The sequence below is a fragment of the Bombina bombina genome, chromosome 4 (assembly GCF_027579735.1).
Source record: "Bombina bombina isolate aBomBom1 chromosome 4, aBomBom1.pri, whole genome shotgun sequence".
Classification (NCBI taxonomy): Eukaryota; Metazoa; Chordata; class Amphibia; order Anura; family Bombinatoridae; genus Bombina; species Bombina bombina.
The window spans coordinates 461,146,000-461,164,426 of record NC_069502.1 but is presented as its reverse complement, the minus strand read 5'-3'; the positions used below and the strand labels follow the sequence as shown (position 1 = coordinate 461,164,426).

General features: G+C 40.3%; 1 protein-coding gene across 2 annotated transcripts in view; it reads right to left on the bottom strand.

Annotated features, from left to right (window-relative positions):
- Positions 1–4,855: 4,855 nt before the first annotated feature.
- EEF1AKMT4 (EEF1A lysine methyltransferase 4) overlaps positions 4,856–18,427 on the bottom strand; it is a 57,371-nt gene continuing 43,799 nt past the window's right edge. For both annotated transcript variants that reach the window (XM_053710341.1, XM_053710340.1), the window contains exon 3: positions 4,856–5,293. In XM_053710341.1, coding sequence (XP_053566316.1) covers positions 5,006–5,293 — 288 coding nt within the window. In that variant the 3' untranslated portion in view covers positions 4,856–5,005. The remainder of the gene's footprint in view (positions 5,294–18,427) is intronic.

The window sequence follows — 18,427 nt, the reverse complement described above, 5'->3', positions numbered from 1 at the left end:
CCGCAGGCTCCACTCCTGGTGGTGCCCTTCCGTCAATCTCTGTATCACTCTCTCTCTCTACATGTCTCTACTCTCAACATTTCTCTCTGAATCTCTCTCTCTCTGCACTCTCTGTATCTTTCTCGCTCTCTCTCTGTATCTCTCTCTTTTTTTCCCCTCTCTGTCTCTCTCTCTCTCTGTTCTCTTTCTCTCCTCTGTCTGTTCTCTCTCTCACAGAAAATGCCTACGGCAGCAGGAGCCGCAGAGTTAGCAATATACTTACCTTACAGATACGGTGAGTTTAACATCATTTTTTACGAAATGATGACTGAAGCTAATGCTTATTTTTAGTGATGGTAAATCCTAACGTTTGTTATACGCTTGAGTTTACCATCACTTTAAAGTTGTGTGCTCTATCTGAACTATCAAAGTTTAATTTTGATTTCATTACACCCATAGCATATTTCATAACAAGCACACTGGACAGATTTACTTACAGCAAAAACAGGCAAAATACGAAGGTGTATGCGGTTTTATTTTCCTTAATTAGACAGACATTATAATCTGTATGGAGACAGTTAGAAAAGTAGTGGTAAAAAAAATAACGCTCTTCTAAAAGACTGTCATCGCAGAATATTTCTTTCTATGATCAATGGATAGGAGCGTCAGTGCACATTATGTAATTTGAATTGAATAAAAGGGCAATCAAAATTAAAACCATTCTGTATGAGTTGTCCAACCTAAACCAAAGGGCCACAGTACCTCAATACATTTTATTTTGCCTTCCATATTTATAAAGTGAATTCTGAGTGTATTGAACTGAAGTGTAACTTGCCACTACTATCTTTTATTTGCATTTTTACTATTTAAAGGGAAACAAAAAAATGATTTCCTGTTTCAGATAGAGAATTCAATTTTAACCCCTTAACGACCAAGGACGTGCAGGGTACGTCCTCTTAAAAAAGTCACTTAACGACCAAGGACGTACCCTGCACGGCCTCGGTTTGGAAAGCAGCTGGAAGCGATCCTGATCACTTCCAGCTGCTTTCCGGTTATTGCAGGATGCCTCGATATCGAGGCATCCTGCAATAACAATTTTTGCCCCTCCGGTGCAGAGAGAGCCACTCTGTGGCCCTCTCTGCACCAGACATCGATGGCCACATTCGTTGGTGGGTGGGAGCGGAAGTGGGCGGCCATCGATGGCTTCTTAGTAAGAGAGGGGGGCTGGATCGGGGGCGGGGTCGCCGGGGCGCGCGCGCGTGCACAGGGGGGCGGCGGGAGGGTGCGTGCACGGGGAGGGAGCGGGTGGGAACCGCTTACACTACAGAAACTATTTTTTTGTTAAAAAACATTTTTATATGCAAACTGGGTACTGGCAGACAGCTGCCAGTACCCAAGATGGCCCCCAATAAGGCAGTGGGGAGGGAGTAGAGAGCTGTTTGGGGGGGATCAGAGAGGTTGGGGGCTAAGGGGGGATCCTACACAGCAGCATATGTAAATATGCTTAAAAAAAAAAAAAGAAAAGAAAAAAAAAACCTTTTATTTTAGTACTGGCAGACTTTCTGCCAGTACTTAAGATGGCGGGGACAATTGTGGGGTGGGGGAGGGAAGAGAGCTCTATGGGAGGGATCAGGGGGTCTGATGTGTCAGGTGGGAAGCTGATCTCTACACTAAAGCTAAAATTAACCCTGCAAGCTCCCTACAAGCTACCTAATTAACCCCTTCACTGCTAGCCATAATGCACGTGTGATGCGCAGCAGAACTTAGCGGCCTTCTAATTACCAAAAAGCAACGCCAAAGTCATATATGTCTGCTATTTCTGAACAAAGGGGATCCCAGAGAAGCATTTACAAACATTTGTGCCATAATTCCACAAGCTGTTTGTAAATAATTTCAGTGAGAAACCTAAAATTGTGAAAAATTTAGCATTTTTTTTAATTTGATTGCATTTGGCGGTGAAATGGTGGCTTGAAATATACCAAAATGGGCCTAGATCAATACTTGGGGTTGTCTACTACACTACACTGAAGCTAAAATTAACCCTAGAAGCTCCCTACATGCTCCCTTATTAACCCCTTCACTGCTGGGCATAATACACGTGTGGTGCGCAGTCGCATTTAGCAGCCTTCTAATTAGTAAAAAGCAAAACCAAAGCCATATATGTCTGCTATTTATGAACAAAGGGGATCCCAGAGAAGCATTTACAACCATTTATGCTATAATTGCATAAGTTGTTTGTAAATAATTTCAGTGAGAAACCTAAAGTTTGTGAAAAAAATTGTGAAAAAGGGAAAAAAATTTTTATTTGATCGCATTTGGTGGTGAAATGGTGGCATGAAATATACCAAAATGGGCCTAGATCAATACTTTGGGATGTCTTCTAAAAAAAAATATATACATGTCAATGGATATTTAGGGATTCCTGAAAGATATCAGTGTCCCAATGTAACTATCACTAATTTTGAAAAAAAGTGGTTTGGAAATAGCAAAGTGCTACTTGTATTTATGGCCCTATAACTTGCAAAAAAAGCAAAGAACATGTAAACATTGGGTATTTCTAAACTCACGACAAAATTTAGAAACTATTTAGCATATGTTTTTTTGGGTGGTTGTAGATGTGTAACAGATTTTGGGGGTCAAAGTTAGAAAAAGTGTGTTTTTTTTCCATTTTTTCCTCATATTTTATAATTTTTTTATAGTAAATTATAAGATATGATGAAAATAATGGTATATTTTGAAAGTCCATTTAATGGCGAGAAAAACGGTATATAATATGTGTGGGTACAGTAAATGAGTAAGGGGAAAATTACAGCTAAACACAAACACCACAGAAATGTAAAAATAGCCTTGGTCCCAAACGGACAGAAAATGGAAAAGTGCTGTGGTCATTAAGGGGTTAAACAACTTCTATTATCAAATGTGCTTCATATATTTGGTATGCTTTGTTGAAATCAATGTTGTTTAGAATTAAATGCTCTATCTGAATCATAAAATAAAACATTGGGTTTCATTTCCCAATAATTATGCATTAGTCTTAAAATAATGAGCAGATGTATTTCTTAAAATTTGTTGTTAAAAAGGGATATGCCACGATTCAGTAAGAGCATGTAATGGTAAAATACTTTTATTTATATATATATATATATATATATATATATATATATATATATATATATATATATATCAAATTTACTTTGTTATCTTGGTATTCTTATTTAAAACATTGGTAGGCTCAGCGGCAGTAGTGCACTTAATGAAAGTAGTGCATGGCTGCTCTGGACTTTAACTATTTGTTTAACACATTTGAAGGGTCAAAACAGATACACTATATGGCCAAAAGTACTTGGACAACCCTGCTAATTATTGAGTTATGTGTTTCAGCCACACTGACTACTAAGAGGTGCATAAAATCCATTGCATAGCCATGAAATCGCTTTTGACAAACATTACAGCAGTACAATGGTTCGTGATAAAGAACTCAGTGACTTTAAAACATGGCACGGTCATAGGATGCCATCTTTAGTTTGTGAAATTGCTGCCCTACTAGATCTGCCCCAGTCAACTGTAGGTGCTGCTATTATTGTAAAGTAGAAATGTCTAGGAGCAACAACAGCCTAACCACAAAGTGGTAGCCCACGCAAAATCGCCTATCATAAATTGCATCACTCACTACAAAGTTCTAAACTGCCTATGGAAGCAACATCAGCACAAGAACTGTGTGTCAGCAGCTTTGAGAAATGGGTTTCCATGGCCAAGCAGCTTTACACAAGCCTCACATAAACATGCAAAATTTCAAGCATTGTTTGTGTAAACCATTGTTTCTCAACCACGGTCCTCAAGTGCCCCCAACAGGCCAGGTTTTCATTATAGCTGAACCAGCGCACCAGTGAAATAATCAGCTTATGGGTGAGAGCAGGTTAGTAAGTCATCAGCTGATTATGTCACCTGTGCACTGGTTCAGCTATAATGAAAACCAGGCCTGTTGGGGGTACTTGAGGACAGCGGTTGAGAAACACTGGTGTAACCCACGCTGCCATTGGACTCTGGAGCAGTAGAAAAGTGTTCTCTGGAGTGATGAATCACGCTTCACTAACCACCAGTCTGTTGGAAGAATCTGGGTGTGGGAGATGCCAGAACGCTATTAATTGAAATGCATATTGCCTACTGTAAAGTTTAGTGGATGAGGGATAAACACTTGGGGTTTCAGTGAAGGATCATCTTAATGCTTCAGGATACAAAAAGAACCAAAAAAACACTGAACTGCAGAAATCTACGTATAAAATACATGTTTTAAAACAATCTGAAATTCATTGTGTAAGCACATTTTTTTGCAAACACAGCCATAAATCCACCTATTGAACACCAAGTATGTTTACCTAGTGTAATATTCTGCAACCAATCAGTGGCTGGATGTAGATGAGATCATGCACTAATCTAGCAGTCAAAGGGTATAATTCACTAAAATACATCATCAGGTTTACTAGTTCCTATGTTATTCTGTGCAGCTAACTGGCGAAAGCTCACTAACCTCTCCATCCTTTAGCAAATCAGCTACCAAGGATAATAAACTGAGTGGTTGTAGAGATTGGAGCAACAAAAGAGGCGATTTAGTGACTTTTTACTCATTGCATTGACACTTTTTAAACTAATTTTATTTACTTACTTTTGTGTTTAATGACTCATTATGCCTTCTTCAATCTTTACAATGAAGTGGGAAGATGAACTGAAAGTACCATTACTTTGTATATTTGAGGTTGCTCTATGCTTTAAGCAAAATAAACTTTATTTGCATACAGCCATCTTGTAAATATTATATATGAAGAAGTGAATAGACCTCATGAGTAGGCAATTCTAGAAGGCAGTAAAGAAAGAAATCTTAACAAAAAAACAAACTTTATTACGGCCATATTAAAACTCAGCATATATATATAATGGAACACAATATTGAAGAGGAGATTTACTCTCCTGGTCTTGGGCATTTTTTTGGCATCCTTAGTGGCTGAATCTCTAATAAGTTAGAAAGTGATCATACACATATGTTTGTGAGAAAGTCCTCATTATCACTGTCAGAGAGTGTTGGCAATAGCTCTGGCTGGACGTGTGGCTCATGAAGACTTCGTCCACTCTCACGATCACGAGGACTAAGTTCTTCTCCCTTTCTCATTGTGTAAAGAAAATAATGGAAGTCAACACCATATGTGTTACATGACACTGACCAACCATATTGTGGCTGCGCATAGTGACGTCCACGGAAATGAGGTTGAGAGAATGTTACAGAAATGAAGATGCCATCGGGGGAAAGCACTCGACTGACCTAAAAAAACAAAAACGGATGAATATTAGGGATTAAACTAAATGTATGCTGAGCAAAAAAAGTTAAAGTTGGGAGAGATGGCGGAGGGCGGAGTCAGAGAGGGACAAAAACATTGTGCTTAAACCCCAAAGTAAAGAACAAAAAAGGTCAGAGAGATAAGAAAAAAAAAGTAATGAGCAGCATATAATGGAAGAAGACTAACAAGTGCGTAGAGAAATGCAAGATAGAGAAGAAGGGTGACATATGGAGCAGGACACCAGATTGCAGAACTCCTGAGAGTGGAAAAATGTAATATACTTATTTAAGGGTTAATATAATTATTTTAAATTGTGAAAAAAATAGCACCAACAGGGTAGTCAGTCCCCTAATTGGTAAATATCGTACACAACAACACTATGGAAACACTGGGAAGGAGATATATATATATATATATATATATCTTCATAGTAAAGGAGGGCACTCACAGGATTTGAGTAATCCAATAATTTATTTTAAACACAATGCATGAATGCATGAAAAGTCATAGGCGACGTTTCGGCTCTATCTTTGAGCCTTCTTCAAGACTGATTTTAAATCTTAGTACAGCTAACCAGCCGTGTTCCCGGCGGAGAGAAAAGCTTTTCTTTCCGCCGGGAACACGGCTGGTAAGCCGTACTAAAATTTAAAATCAGTCTTGAAGAAGGCTCAAAAATAGAGCTAAAACGTTGACTATGACTTTTCATGCATTGTGTATAAATTAAATTATTGGATTACTCAAATCTTGTGAGTGCCCTCCTTTACTACGAAGTTGTATGTTTGTTCATTGAGGACTGCACCCAGGTCACTATATGTGCACAGAGGTTGGACATTTTTTATATATTTCCAAAAGGAGGTGCTCTCTCACCAACATACAATAACTCCCAGGGTGCTGTAGCTTCACATAATCAACAAACAGAAAAAAAAAACTTCACTGGACTTAGGCCATCCCAATGTTCTTTAATTCATGCAATGTTTTGGGACAGCACAGTGTCCCTTCTTCAGACAAACTAGAATATGTCTCAAGTACAGACATATATAGCCATCCCAATTGAACTCACCCACCCTGTGACCAATTAGGCATAGACCCACCCAAAATGATATAAGTACCCATCACAACATAACGTACATCATTTATCATAAAAAACTACTCCCAACAGAACACAGATATCAATTGACAGCCCAATGTAAACTATTCTGATTCACTACATCATTCGTCCTAGACCATAAAATCATAAGATATCTTCTTGTGTTAACACATTCAAAGAATACTTCACATAGGGCTGCCCCCAGGGGAACCTTAGAGGACAGTATGCTAAACAGGATGGAGACTGTGGCCAAAAAAGCCACTGTAATACTAAGCCTGTACAGCTGTTATAGAGAATGTGACTCGTATACGCACCAAACAACTCCTTAAACACCCTAATTGGACCACACTCCTAAAGGGGAGGGATAAGAACATAAACAGCAACACATGGAATAAAACTTAGATCGAAAGGCTGCAAAAATATTAAAGAGAGAGTGTAATCAAAAATTGGCAAAAATATGTCAAAAACTGCCAACAGCCCCTAATCGTCAAATATCAAAGGTAAAATTATTTACTCACCCAAGTAAATCCTCAGTAAATCACTTCAATTTGCAAAAATCACCACCACACCTGTCATTAATCTCTTACTATCAGAAAGCCCCAAGACAACCCCTCCCCCGTATTATTATTTGACCTGTAAGTGAAAGGCCAATCTCATTAGCATAAACAGTAATAACTGTATGCCAGGAGATAAGTGAATCAGAACCTGGACTGTCACTGATCTAACAGTAGTAATAAATAAATACCTGAGTAAAAAAACAAACAAACAATCCGATAAAACCATTATAAATTACTTTTTTATTGTTTAAAAAGATAGATAATGCCTTTACTACCCATTCCCCTGCCTTGCACAACTAACAATGTTATATTAATATACTTTATAACCTCTAAATATCTACCGGTTTCTAGACCCCTGCAGGCCGTCTCTTATCTCAGTGCAATCTTATTAGCTTTTTGCAGCCAGACAGTTCTAGTTCATGTGTGCCATATAGATAACATTATACTCACTCTAGTAGAGTTATGCAGGAACAAGCACTAATTGGCTGTTAAATACAAGTTTGTAAAAAGCACTAAGATAAGGGGCAGTGTGCAGAGGCTTAGATACAAGGTAATCACAGAGGTAAAAAGATATGTTAATATAACAGTGTTGGTTGTGCAAAACTGGGGAAACGGTAATAAAGGAATTATCTATCTTTTTTAAACAAAGGGGTTACGTGTAGAGCACTACTGTAAAGAGGTGTGAATGGGCTATTGTATGTGCCAGCTTCGGGAGACCAGTTTCCATTTTGAAAACAGGTAATTTACAAATGAAAAGTCCTTTATTTTGGAGTTGTTTTGGTTGAAAACTGTCCCTTTAACTGTATGGCCAGCTGTAGCAAAAATAAATTTATGTAAGAACTTACCTGACAAATTAATTTCTTTCATGGTGGTGAGAGTCCATGAGCTGTTACGTATGGGATATACATTTCTACCAGGAGGAGGCAAAGTTTTCCAAACCTCAAAAGCCTATAAATACCCCGCTCACCTCACTCATATCTCTGTTTTAAATGTATAGCCTAGAGGTGAGGTGTTTAAGGAGTAAAAGAATAAAAAAAAAAAAAGGAAGGAGCAGGAAAAAAGATGTGCTTTATATAAAAAAAACATAACTTATGCATACCAGATAATTTCCTTTCCAGCTGTAGGAGGAGACTCCACGGCTTCATTCCTTACTTGTGGGAAATACTGAACCTGGCCACCAGGAGGCGGCAAAGACACCCCAGCCAAAGGCTAAAATACCTCCCCCACTCCCCTCATGCCCCAGTCATTCTGCCGAGGGAACAAGGAACAGTAGAAGAAACATCAGGGTATAAATGGTGCCAGAGGAACAAAAAATGTTGGTCCACACAAAGGAGAAAACTGGCGGGGGCCGTGGACTCTCCTCATACAGATGGAAAGGAAATTATCTGGTAAGCATAATTTATGTTTTCCATCTTAATATGAGGAGAGTCCACGGCTTCATTCCTTACTTGTGGGAAACATATACCCAAGCTCTAGAGGACACTGAATGAAACGGGAGGGTAAAAAGAGAGGCAGACCCTATTCTGAGGGCACCACAGCCTGCAAAACCTTTCTCCCAAAAGATGCTTCAGCCAAAGCAAAAACGTCAAACTTCTAAAATTTTGAAAAGGTATGTAAGGATGACCAGGTAGCCGCCTTACAAATCTGCTCCATAGATGCCTCATTCTTGAAGGCGCAAGAGGAAGCCACTGCTCTAGTAGAATGAGCCTTAATACTCTGAGGAGGCTTACGTCCCGCTGTTTCATAAGCTAAGCGAATAATTCTTCTCGACCAAAAAGACAAGGAAGTGGACGAGGCCTTCTGCCCCTTACGCTTCCCAGAATAGACAACAAACAAAGAAGAAGTCTGTCTAAACTCCTTAGTGGCTTGAAGATAGAACTTCAAGGCCCGAACAACATCCAAATTATAAAGTAACCACTCCTTTGAAGAAGAAGGGCTAGGACACAAGGAAGGAACAACAATCTCCTGATTGATGTTGCGATCAGAAACAAACTTAGGAAGAAAACTTAACCCAGTACGAAGAACAGCCTCATCAGCATGGAATACTATGTAAGGGGGCTCACATTGCAAGGCAGAAATCTGTCCCTTTAGAGAGCTCAGCATGCACAGCTGAAGAGGTCCGAGATGGAATCTGGCAAAGGGGATGATGTCCATGCTTGGTGTATTACCTCCATACACCGAGCCACAGATGGCCTGAAGGAGGTCTGGAGTGCAAGACAATTGGAAGTTAGGTTGTAATGGTCTCTGGTCTGTGAGAAATATCATCCTAGACATGGAGTCTATTATCGTACCCAGGAACTCCACCATGGTACTGGGAATAAGAGAACTCTTTTATAAGTTTATCTTCCATCCATGAGCTCGAAGAAGAGAAAGAAGAGCTTTCGAATGGTCCTCTGCCAGACCACAGGACGGTGCTTGAACCAAAATATTGTCTAAGTACGGCGCCACTGCAATCCCTCTGGTTCTGGCCACTGCGAGCAGAGCCCCTAGAACCTTTGTAAAAACTCTTGGAGCAGTAGCTAGACCAAATAGAAGTGCAATGAACTGGAAGTGCTGGTCCAGGAACGCAAATCTTAGGAACCTGAAGTGTTTCTTGTGTATAGGGACGTGAAGGTAGGCATCCTTCAGGTCTATCGTGGTCATAAATTGTCCTTCCTGGACTAAAGGAAAAATGGACCTTATTGTCTCCATCTTGAAAGTGGGGACAGACAGGAATTTGTTTAAACACTTTAGGTCCAGAATCAGAGGAAAAGTACCCCCCTCCTTTGGGACAACAAACAGATTTGAATAGCATCCCAGACCTCTCTCTGCTGGAGATACCGGTACAATGACCTCCAGGGCGGAGCGATCCCTCACACACCCTAGAAAAGCCTCTGGCCTTGAAGACAGGTTTGATAAGAGGAATCTGCCCCTGGGAGGATGAGACTTCAAACCTGTCCTGTATCCCTGAGCGATGACTTCCAGTAACCAAGGGTCTTGCACGTCCCCAAACCAAGCTTCTGAAAAGAGTGACAGTCTGCCCCCTACAAGATCCGAAGCCGGATCGGGGGCCGCCCCTTCATGCCACCTTTGACTCGGCAGGCTTCTTATTCTGCTTGGATTTATTCCAGGACTGAGGAGGCTTCCAACCAAGTTCCCTTGGACTGCTCCGGCTTTGCAGAGGGCTGCTGACATTAGGATTTGTCCGAACGAAAGGAACGAAAATTAGAACCTTGTCCCTTAGTCTTGTTCTTCTTATCCTCCGGTAAAAAGGCACCTTTGCCTCCAGTAACCGTGGATATGATAGAGTCCAGGCCTGGACCAAAAATAATCTTTCCCTAGCACAGAAAAACCTGAAGTCTTGGCGTTCCAGCGAATAATCTGCATATTTGCATCACAAATAAAATAATTGGCGACCCTTAAGGCCCTAATTCTTTCCAGGATTGTGTCGAGGGGACCCTCCACCTCGATCAACTCAGATAAGGAGTCGCACCAGTAGGTAGCCGCTACCGCAGCAACAGCTGCTGCTGGTTGGAGCAAATATCCTGTATGCTGAAACATTTTTCTTAATAGAGTTTCCAGCTTCTTATCCATGGGCTCTTTAAACAACGAACTATCCTCAAGTGGGATAGTAGTGCGTTTAGGAAGCGTGGAGATAGCACCGTCTACCTTAGGGACAGAACCCCACAACTCCAACGGAGAGTCCGGAACTGGGAACAATTTCTTAAAGGAAGAAGAAGGGGAAAAAGAAGAACTGAGTCTTTCCCATTCATTCTTAATAATATTCGCCATCTTTACGTGAACCTGGAAAGTCTTTGGTACAACCCTGTCCTCGTAGACCTTATCAAATTTAGGAATGCAAGGTTCCTCAGGTAATTTAGGTTCTGGAACCTCTAAAGTAGCCAACACCTCCTTTAGCAGAAAGAGTAAGTGTTCAATCCTAAATCTAAAGTCTGGTTCCTCAGCAGCTTAGAGGCAGCAGATTCCGACCCAGAAAGAACATCCTCTGAAGTATCAGAGGCGTCTTCATCATTGGATAATCCTGTATCAGATAATTCCAATAAGCTAGTAGATGACCCCAGGCTGCAGACAATGCTGTCTGTAACTGTTCAGTAAAGGTTGGCGGTAAAAGGGCCCCTCTGGATGGAGGAATAGGAGTGCTATAGGAAGCTGCATGTGTATTAGGAGATGAATGTAGGGTGCGCACCTCACGGGACGGAGACTCCTCAGTGGTCGAAGGCTCAGTAGTACTAAACATATTATCTTTCTTTGATAAGATTACTTTATCAAGGCACGTGGAACATTATTGAGCAGGCTGGTATACCGTGGCCTCCTCACAATATAGATAGGCATTAGCTTTAGGTAAAGAGGGAGTACCCTCTAATGTATCAGAGTCCTCCGCTTATAAAAAGGACTGAAGACAAAGATAAATGGCACCTTTATACCCCTAATGGCTGGGGCACTCACCACCTCCTATGACCCAGGCCCAAGAGACAAACCGCTTCGTCTCCAGACATCGCACAGTCAGGAAGAAGAGAATTACTGTGACCACACCCGGTCACTTGGTGTGCCATGCAGGACAGCCTCCGCACCACAAAAAGTGCGCCAAGCCAAACTGGCTGCGCAGCGATCCAAAGTGAAAGTAAAACCTGTACGTTCCAACATCTGCCTGAGCCACATCTCCCACATGTCACAGCATAAACACAATATTAAAAATATGTGATTAATCCCTCCTGTTCAATAATCCCCTTCCAGAGACATTAACCCTCGATTCCATTCAGATAAAAGGAGTCACACTGTGACCCTGTCTTCTTGTGTTATCAAATGTGTATAAAAAAATGAAACGATCTTACCGGAATCTATGCCGTGGAACAGAAACACAGTCTTTTAGCATTGCTCCTGACATGGCCTTGAGTGATAGAAACAGGCAGTGAAACTCGTCAACACTGATTGCTTAGGAGATGTTAATACGAGTCTGGATGGGTTCGCAGAAAGACTCTCCCTGCATCTCCAGACTCTAACATTCACCAATGCTCTCACCGAGAGGCTGACAAGACTACTTAAAACTCCAGTCCCATTTCGAAGAGTACTACCCTCCATAAGGAAGTACTCCGTATCTTCTGACACTTCTCTGTCAACCTCCTGTGACGAAAGGCAAAGAATGACTGGGGGATGAGAGGAGTGGGGGAGGTATTTAAGCCTTTGGGGTGTATATGCCTCCTCCTGGTGGCCAGGTTCTGTATTTCCCACAAGTAAGGAATTAAGCCGTGGATTCTCCTCATATTAAGATGGAAAACAAAATTTATGCTTACCTGATAAATTATTTTCTTTCCTGGCATGGAGAGTCCACGATTCCATTCAATTACTAGTGGGAATTCAACTCCTGGCCACCAGGAGGAGGCAAAGAACACCCCAGCAAAGCCTTAAGTATCCCTCCCACTTCCCATAATCCCCATTCATTTAGCCGATGGAATACGGAAAGAGAAAGAGGAACACCAGGGGTATAGAGGTTCCTGAAGTTTAGTAAACAAAGCTAATCAGTCGTCTTGAAATTAGACAAGGGTGGGTTGTGGACTCTCCATGCCAGGAAAGAAAATAATTATCAGGTAAGCATAAATTTTGTTTTCTTTCCAATGGCATGGAGAGTCCACAATTCCATTTAATTACTGGTGGGAAACAAATACCCAAGCCAGAGAGGACACAGAAAGAAAGGGAGGGAGAAACAAAGGCAGGTGGACCTAAACAGAAGGCACCACCGCTTGAAGCATCTTTCTCCCAAATGAAGCCTCACCTGAAGCAAAAACATGAAATTTTGAAAAGGTATGTAACGAGGACCAAGTGGACGCCTTGCAAATTTTTTCCCGTGAAGCCTCGTTCTTAAAGGCCCAGGAAGAAGCAAGTGAGCCTAATCCTCTCAGGAGGTTGTTGACCAGGTGTCTCATAAGGGAACCGAATGACACTCCTCAGCCAAAAAAAAAAAAAGAGTAGTAAACGTTGTCTTTTGGCCCTTACGCTTACCAGAAAAAAAACACAAACAGGGCAGAAGATTGACAAAAATCCTTAGTGGCCTGGAGTTAGAATTTTAGAGCATGAACCATATCCAGGTTGTGTAACAAACGTTCCTTCTGAGAAGAAGGATTAAGACAAAAAGAAGGAACGACAATTTCCTGATTGATAGTGTTCCGAGACCACCTTAGGAATTAATCCCAATTTAGTAAGTAGGACCACCTTATCCACATGGAAAATAAGATAAGGAGGATCACACTAAGGCAGATAACTCTGAAACTCTATGAGCAGAAAAGATAGCCAACAAAAACAAAACCTTCCAAGACAAAAGTTTAATATCAACATCCTTGCACCATTGGTGTAACATGCAAAGTTGAAGAGGTCTCATATGAAAATGAGCAAAGGGGATCGTGTCTGATGCTGTAAGCATGAGACCTAAAACTTCCATACACATGGCCACTGAAGAGAACGATAGGAACTGAAGGTTTAGACAAGCTGAAACCAATTTTAATTGTTTCCTTTCTGTTAGGGATAGAGTCATGGACACTGAATCAATCTGCAAACCTAAGAAGGTGACCTTTGTCTGAGGAATCAGACTTTGTTAAATTGATCCTTCAACCATGTCTTCGAAGAAACGACAATACTTGTTTCATGTGAGATTCTGCTAAATGAAAAAACTGAGTTAGTACAAGGATATAGTCTAAATATGGAAAGACCGCAATACCCTGCTTTCCGATTACAGATAGAAGGGCACTGAGAATCTAAGAAATCGATAATGATCTGGGTGGATTGGGATTTGAAGGTAAGCATCCTGTAAGTCTATTGTGGACATAAAGTGACCTTGCTGAACAAAAGGCAGAATAGTCCTTATAGTCACCATCTTGAAAGTTGGGACTCTTACAAATCGATTTAAAGTTTTCAGTTCCAAAATTGGTCTGAAAGTATTTTCCTTCTTTGGGACAATTAAAAGATTTGAATAGAAACCCGACCCCCATTTCTGTAGAGAAAGACAATTACCCCCAAGAGTTTTGCACTCACCGGCCACTTTATTAGGTGCACCTTGCTAATACCGGGATGGACCCCCTTTTGACTTCAGAAATGCCATAAATCTTTCGTGGCATAGATTCAACAATGTGTTGGAAACATTCCTCAGACATTTTGGTCCACATTGGCATGATAGCATCAGGCAGTTGCTGCAGATTTGTCGGCTGCACATCCATGATGTGAATCTCCCGTTCCACCACATCCCAAAGTTTCTTTATTGGATTGAGATCTGGTGACTGTGGAGGCCATTGGAGTACAGTGAACTCATTGTCATGTTCAAGAAACCAGTTTAAGATGATTTGAGCTTAGTGACATGGTGCATTATCCTGCTGGAACTAGCCATCAGAAGATGGGTACACTGTAGTCAAAGGGATGAACATGGTCAGCAACAATACTCAGGTAGGCCGTGGCATATAAACTATGTTCAATAGGTACTAAGGGCCCAAAATGTGCCAAGAAAATATCCACCCACACTATTACACCACCACCAGCCTGAACCGTTGATACAAGGCAGGATGGTGTCAGGGTTTTTTCCCTGCTTTGTTTGCCATGTGCTGCTGGCAGCCATTTTACTTACCTCTTACTGAATCTGGTGCAGAGTGTCTGATGCTGCTCATTTCCTGCACGCCCTCTTATGGCCGGACTGGTGTACATCATCCGCGTGAGACAGGTTACAGTCTCAGTATTGTGTTGTCATCGCTTATTATTTAAAGGGCCTCTGTTCAGTATGCTTTGCCCTTGATTTATCTCAGACCTGTTTGTGAGTTCCTGTGTATTACCTGGCTGTCTGACATCCCTCCTGGTTCCTGACTCGGCTCGTCTGACTACTCGCTTTGGCTCCTGACTCGGCTCGTCTGACTACCAGCTCTGGCTTTGACTCCTGGCTTGTTATTTGACTTGTGGACTTTTTATTATTTCTTTGTTATTAATAAAGGTGCAATTATTTTTGCACTTCTCGTCTCAGTCTGATTCCTGGCACCCTGACAGATGGACCCATGCTTTCATGTTGTTTACGCCAAATTCTGAGCCTACCACTGAATGTCGCAGCTGAAATCGAGACTCATCCGACCAGGCAACGTTTTTCCAATCTTCTATTGTCCAATTTTGGTGAGCCTGTGCAAATTGTAGTCTCAGTTTCCTGTTCTTAGTTGAAAAGGAGTGGCCCCCTGTGTGGTCTTCTGCTGCTGTAGCTAATCTGCTTCAAGGTTGACGTCTTGTGCGTTCAGAGATGGTATTCTGCATACCTTGGTTGTAACGAGTGGTTATTTAGGTTACTGTTGCCTATCACCTTGAACCAGTTTGCCTATTCTCCTCTGACATCAACAAGGCATTTTCGTCCACACAACTGCCGCTCACTGGATATGTTCTCTTTTTTGGACCATTCTCTGTAAACCATAGAGATGGTTGTGCGTGAAAATCCCAGTAGATCAGCAGTTTTTTAAATACTCAGACCAGCCCGTCTGGCACCAACAACCATGCCATGTTCAAAGTCACTTAAATCCTCTTTCTTCTCCATTCTGATGCTTGGTTTGAACTTCAGCAAGTCGTCTTCACCATGTCTAGATGCCTAAATGCATTGAGTTGCTGCCATCTTATTGACTGATTAGCAATTTGTGTTACCAAGCAATTGAACAGGTGTACTGAAAAGTTGCCGGTGAGTGTAAATCTGAAACACATTTCAGAAATGCTTGGTCTTTTACTGGGTGTTTTGGAACATGGATGAGAAAGAATCTTCCCATGGGAGGTCTTTTTCTGAATCCAATTCGATATCCCTGAGAAATAATATTCTGAATCCACAGATTTTGGACAGTCTGCCCAAAATTCTTGAAACAGTTTTAGTCTGCCCCCCACCAGAAGAACTGGATTGGGGGTTGCACCTTTATGATGGTTTAGGGGCCGGATTTGGTTTCTTATATTGTTTGGATATATTCCAATTCGGGAAGGTCTCCAGTTAGAGCTAGGGGATTTAGGAGAGGGAGTAGTTTTCTGTTCTCTGTTCTGATGAAAGGAACGAAAACGATTGGTAGCTTTAAATTTTCCCTTAGATTTTTGCCTTGGGGAAGAAAAACTCCCTTACCCCCAATTGTGAACCATAAAGATTTTTACCTTGAAAAGAGAGAGAGAGATAGTAGTCTTGTTTTAGACACATGTCAGCATTCGAAGATTAAAGCCATAAAGCTCTTCTAGTAAGATTAGCTAAAGACATAGATTTGATATTGATGTTCAGGACAATGGATTTGAATGTTTAAGTAATACAATAATATTAGATAATTTTTAGTTGCAGAATATATATAAAAAAAGACTTAATACTGTATTAAAGGTTACATTCAGCTTCGATAACGTATTTAAAAAAATAAAACAATGCTGCAATATAGCCTTTTAATTTTTTTTAGAGAGCACAGAATGAAAAGGGGGCCGGGTATTTTAACACTAAAAAGTGTGCAAAATGTTTGGTGCCAAAAAGAACAGCGCGAATTGATGACGCGTCATCAGTGATGTAAATAGCGTCATCGCATGTGCATGAATTTAGAAGAGCTCCGAAAAAAAATTAGATTTGGCTCTCTTAACCATGATTAGGTGTGCAGCTAGATATTAAATTTAATTGTCTCCTAAGCAATTTTCCCCAAAAACCTGAGCCAAAAAACAGTGGATGCACACCACAATATCCTGTTATAAGGAGAATAAAACTTATCCCAAAGGCTAATATATATTATTTACACTAGATCAATATGGGTGGTCTAGGAGTTAAGTCTAAAACAGTGCTGGCCAAACCCACTAAAACACACTCCTCACAAAGTGTGAAATTACAGACAATTACAAAAAACAAAGGGTGTGGGTGGCGCCAGAAAGGCAGACTGTTAATAAATGAAAGTTCACTTGTAATAGTAAAAAGAATATTTTATTTTTAAATTGAACAATTATTGGATTTCTAAGTAAGAGGATTCAATATCCCAATCTCCTTCAAAATCGATTTAAAAAACCTAAAAACATCAGCCTAAAAACAAATTGTATGACACCGGTGTCTGTTAAAATAAGTCTAAATAACCTGAAAGATATACTAGTACAAAGCAGCAATATAAGTGTACAATTGTCAACAACGTTGGCTACTCATATATCTATACAATTCCTGACAATATTAGCTCTTATTAGATATTAGTATCAAGTTGTAGATGTATAAGAGCTAATATTGTCAGGAATTGTATAGATATATGAGTAGCCAACGTTGTTGACAATTGTACACTTATATTGCTGCTTTGTACTAGTATATCTTTCAGGTTATTTAGACTTATTTTAACAAACACCGGTGTCATACAGTTTGTTTTTAGGCTGATGTTTTTAGGTTTTTTAAATCGATTTTGAAGGCGATTGGGATATTGAATCATCTTACTTAGAAATCCAATAATTGTTCAATTTAAAAATAAAATAACATAATTTATGTAAGAACTTACCTGATAAATTCATTTCTTTCATATTAGCAAGAGTCCATGAGCTAGTGACGTATGGGATATACATTCCTACCAGGAGGGGCAAAGTTTCCCAAACCTTAAAATGCCTATAAATACACCCCTCACCACACCCACAAATCAGTTTAACGAATAGCCAAGAAGTGGGGTGATAAGAAAAAAGTGCGAAAGCATATAAAATAAGGAATTGGAATAATTGTGCGTTATACAAAAAAATCATAACCACCACAAAAAGGGTGGGCCTCATGGACTCTTGCTAATATGAAAGAAATGAATTTATCAGGTAAGTTCTTACATAAATTATGTTTTCTTTCATGTAATTAGCAAGAGTCCATGAGCTAGTGACGTATGGGATAATGACTACCCAAGATGTGGATCTTTCCACGCAAGAGTCACTAGAGAGGGAGGGATAAAATAAAGACAGCCAATTCCTGCTGAAAATAATCCACACCCAAAATAAAGTTTAATGAAAACATAAGCAGAAGATTCAAACTGAAACCGCTGTCTGAAGTACTTTTCTACCAAAAACTGCTTCAGAAGAAGAAAACACATCAAAATGGTAGAATTTGGTAAAAGTATGCAAAGAGGACCAAGTTGCTGCTTTGCAAATCTGATCAACCGAAGCTTCATTCCTAAACGCCCAGGAAGTAGAAACTGACCTAGTAGAATGAGCTGTAATCCTTTGAGGCGGAGTTTTACCCGACTCGACATAAGCATGGTGAATTAAGGATTTCAACCAAGATGCCAAAGAAATGGCAGAAGCTTTCTGGCTTTTTCTAGAACCAGAAAAGATGAAAAATAGACTAGAAGTCTTTCGGAAAGACTTAGTAGCTTCAACATAATAATACAAAGCTCTAACAACATCCAAAGAATGCAATGATTTCTCCTTAGAATTCTTAGGATTAGGACATAATGAAGGAACCACAATTTCTCTACTAATGTTGTTAGAATACACAACCTTAGGAAAAAATTCAAAAGAAG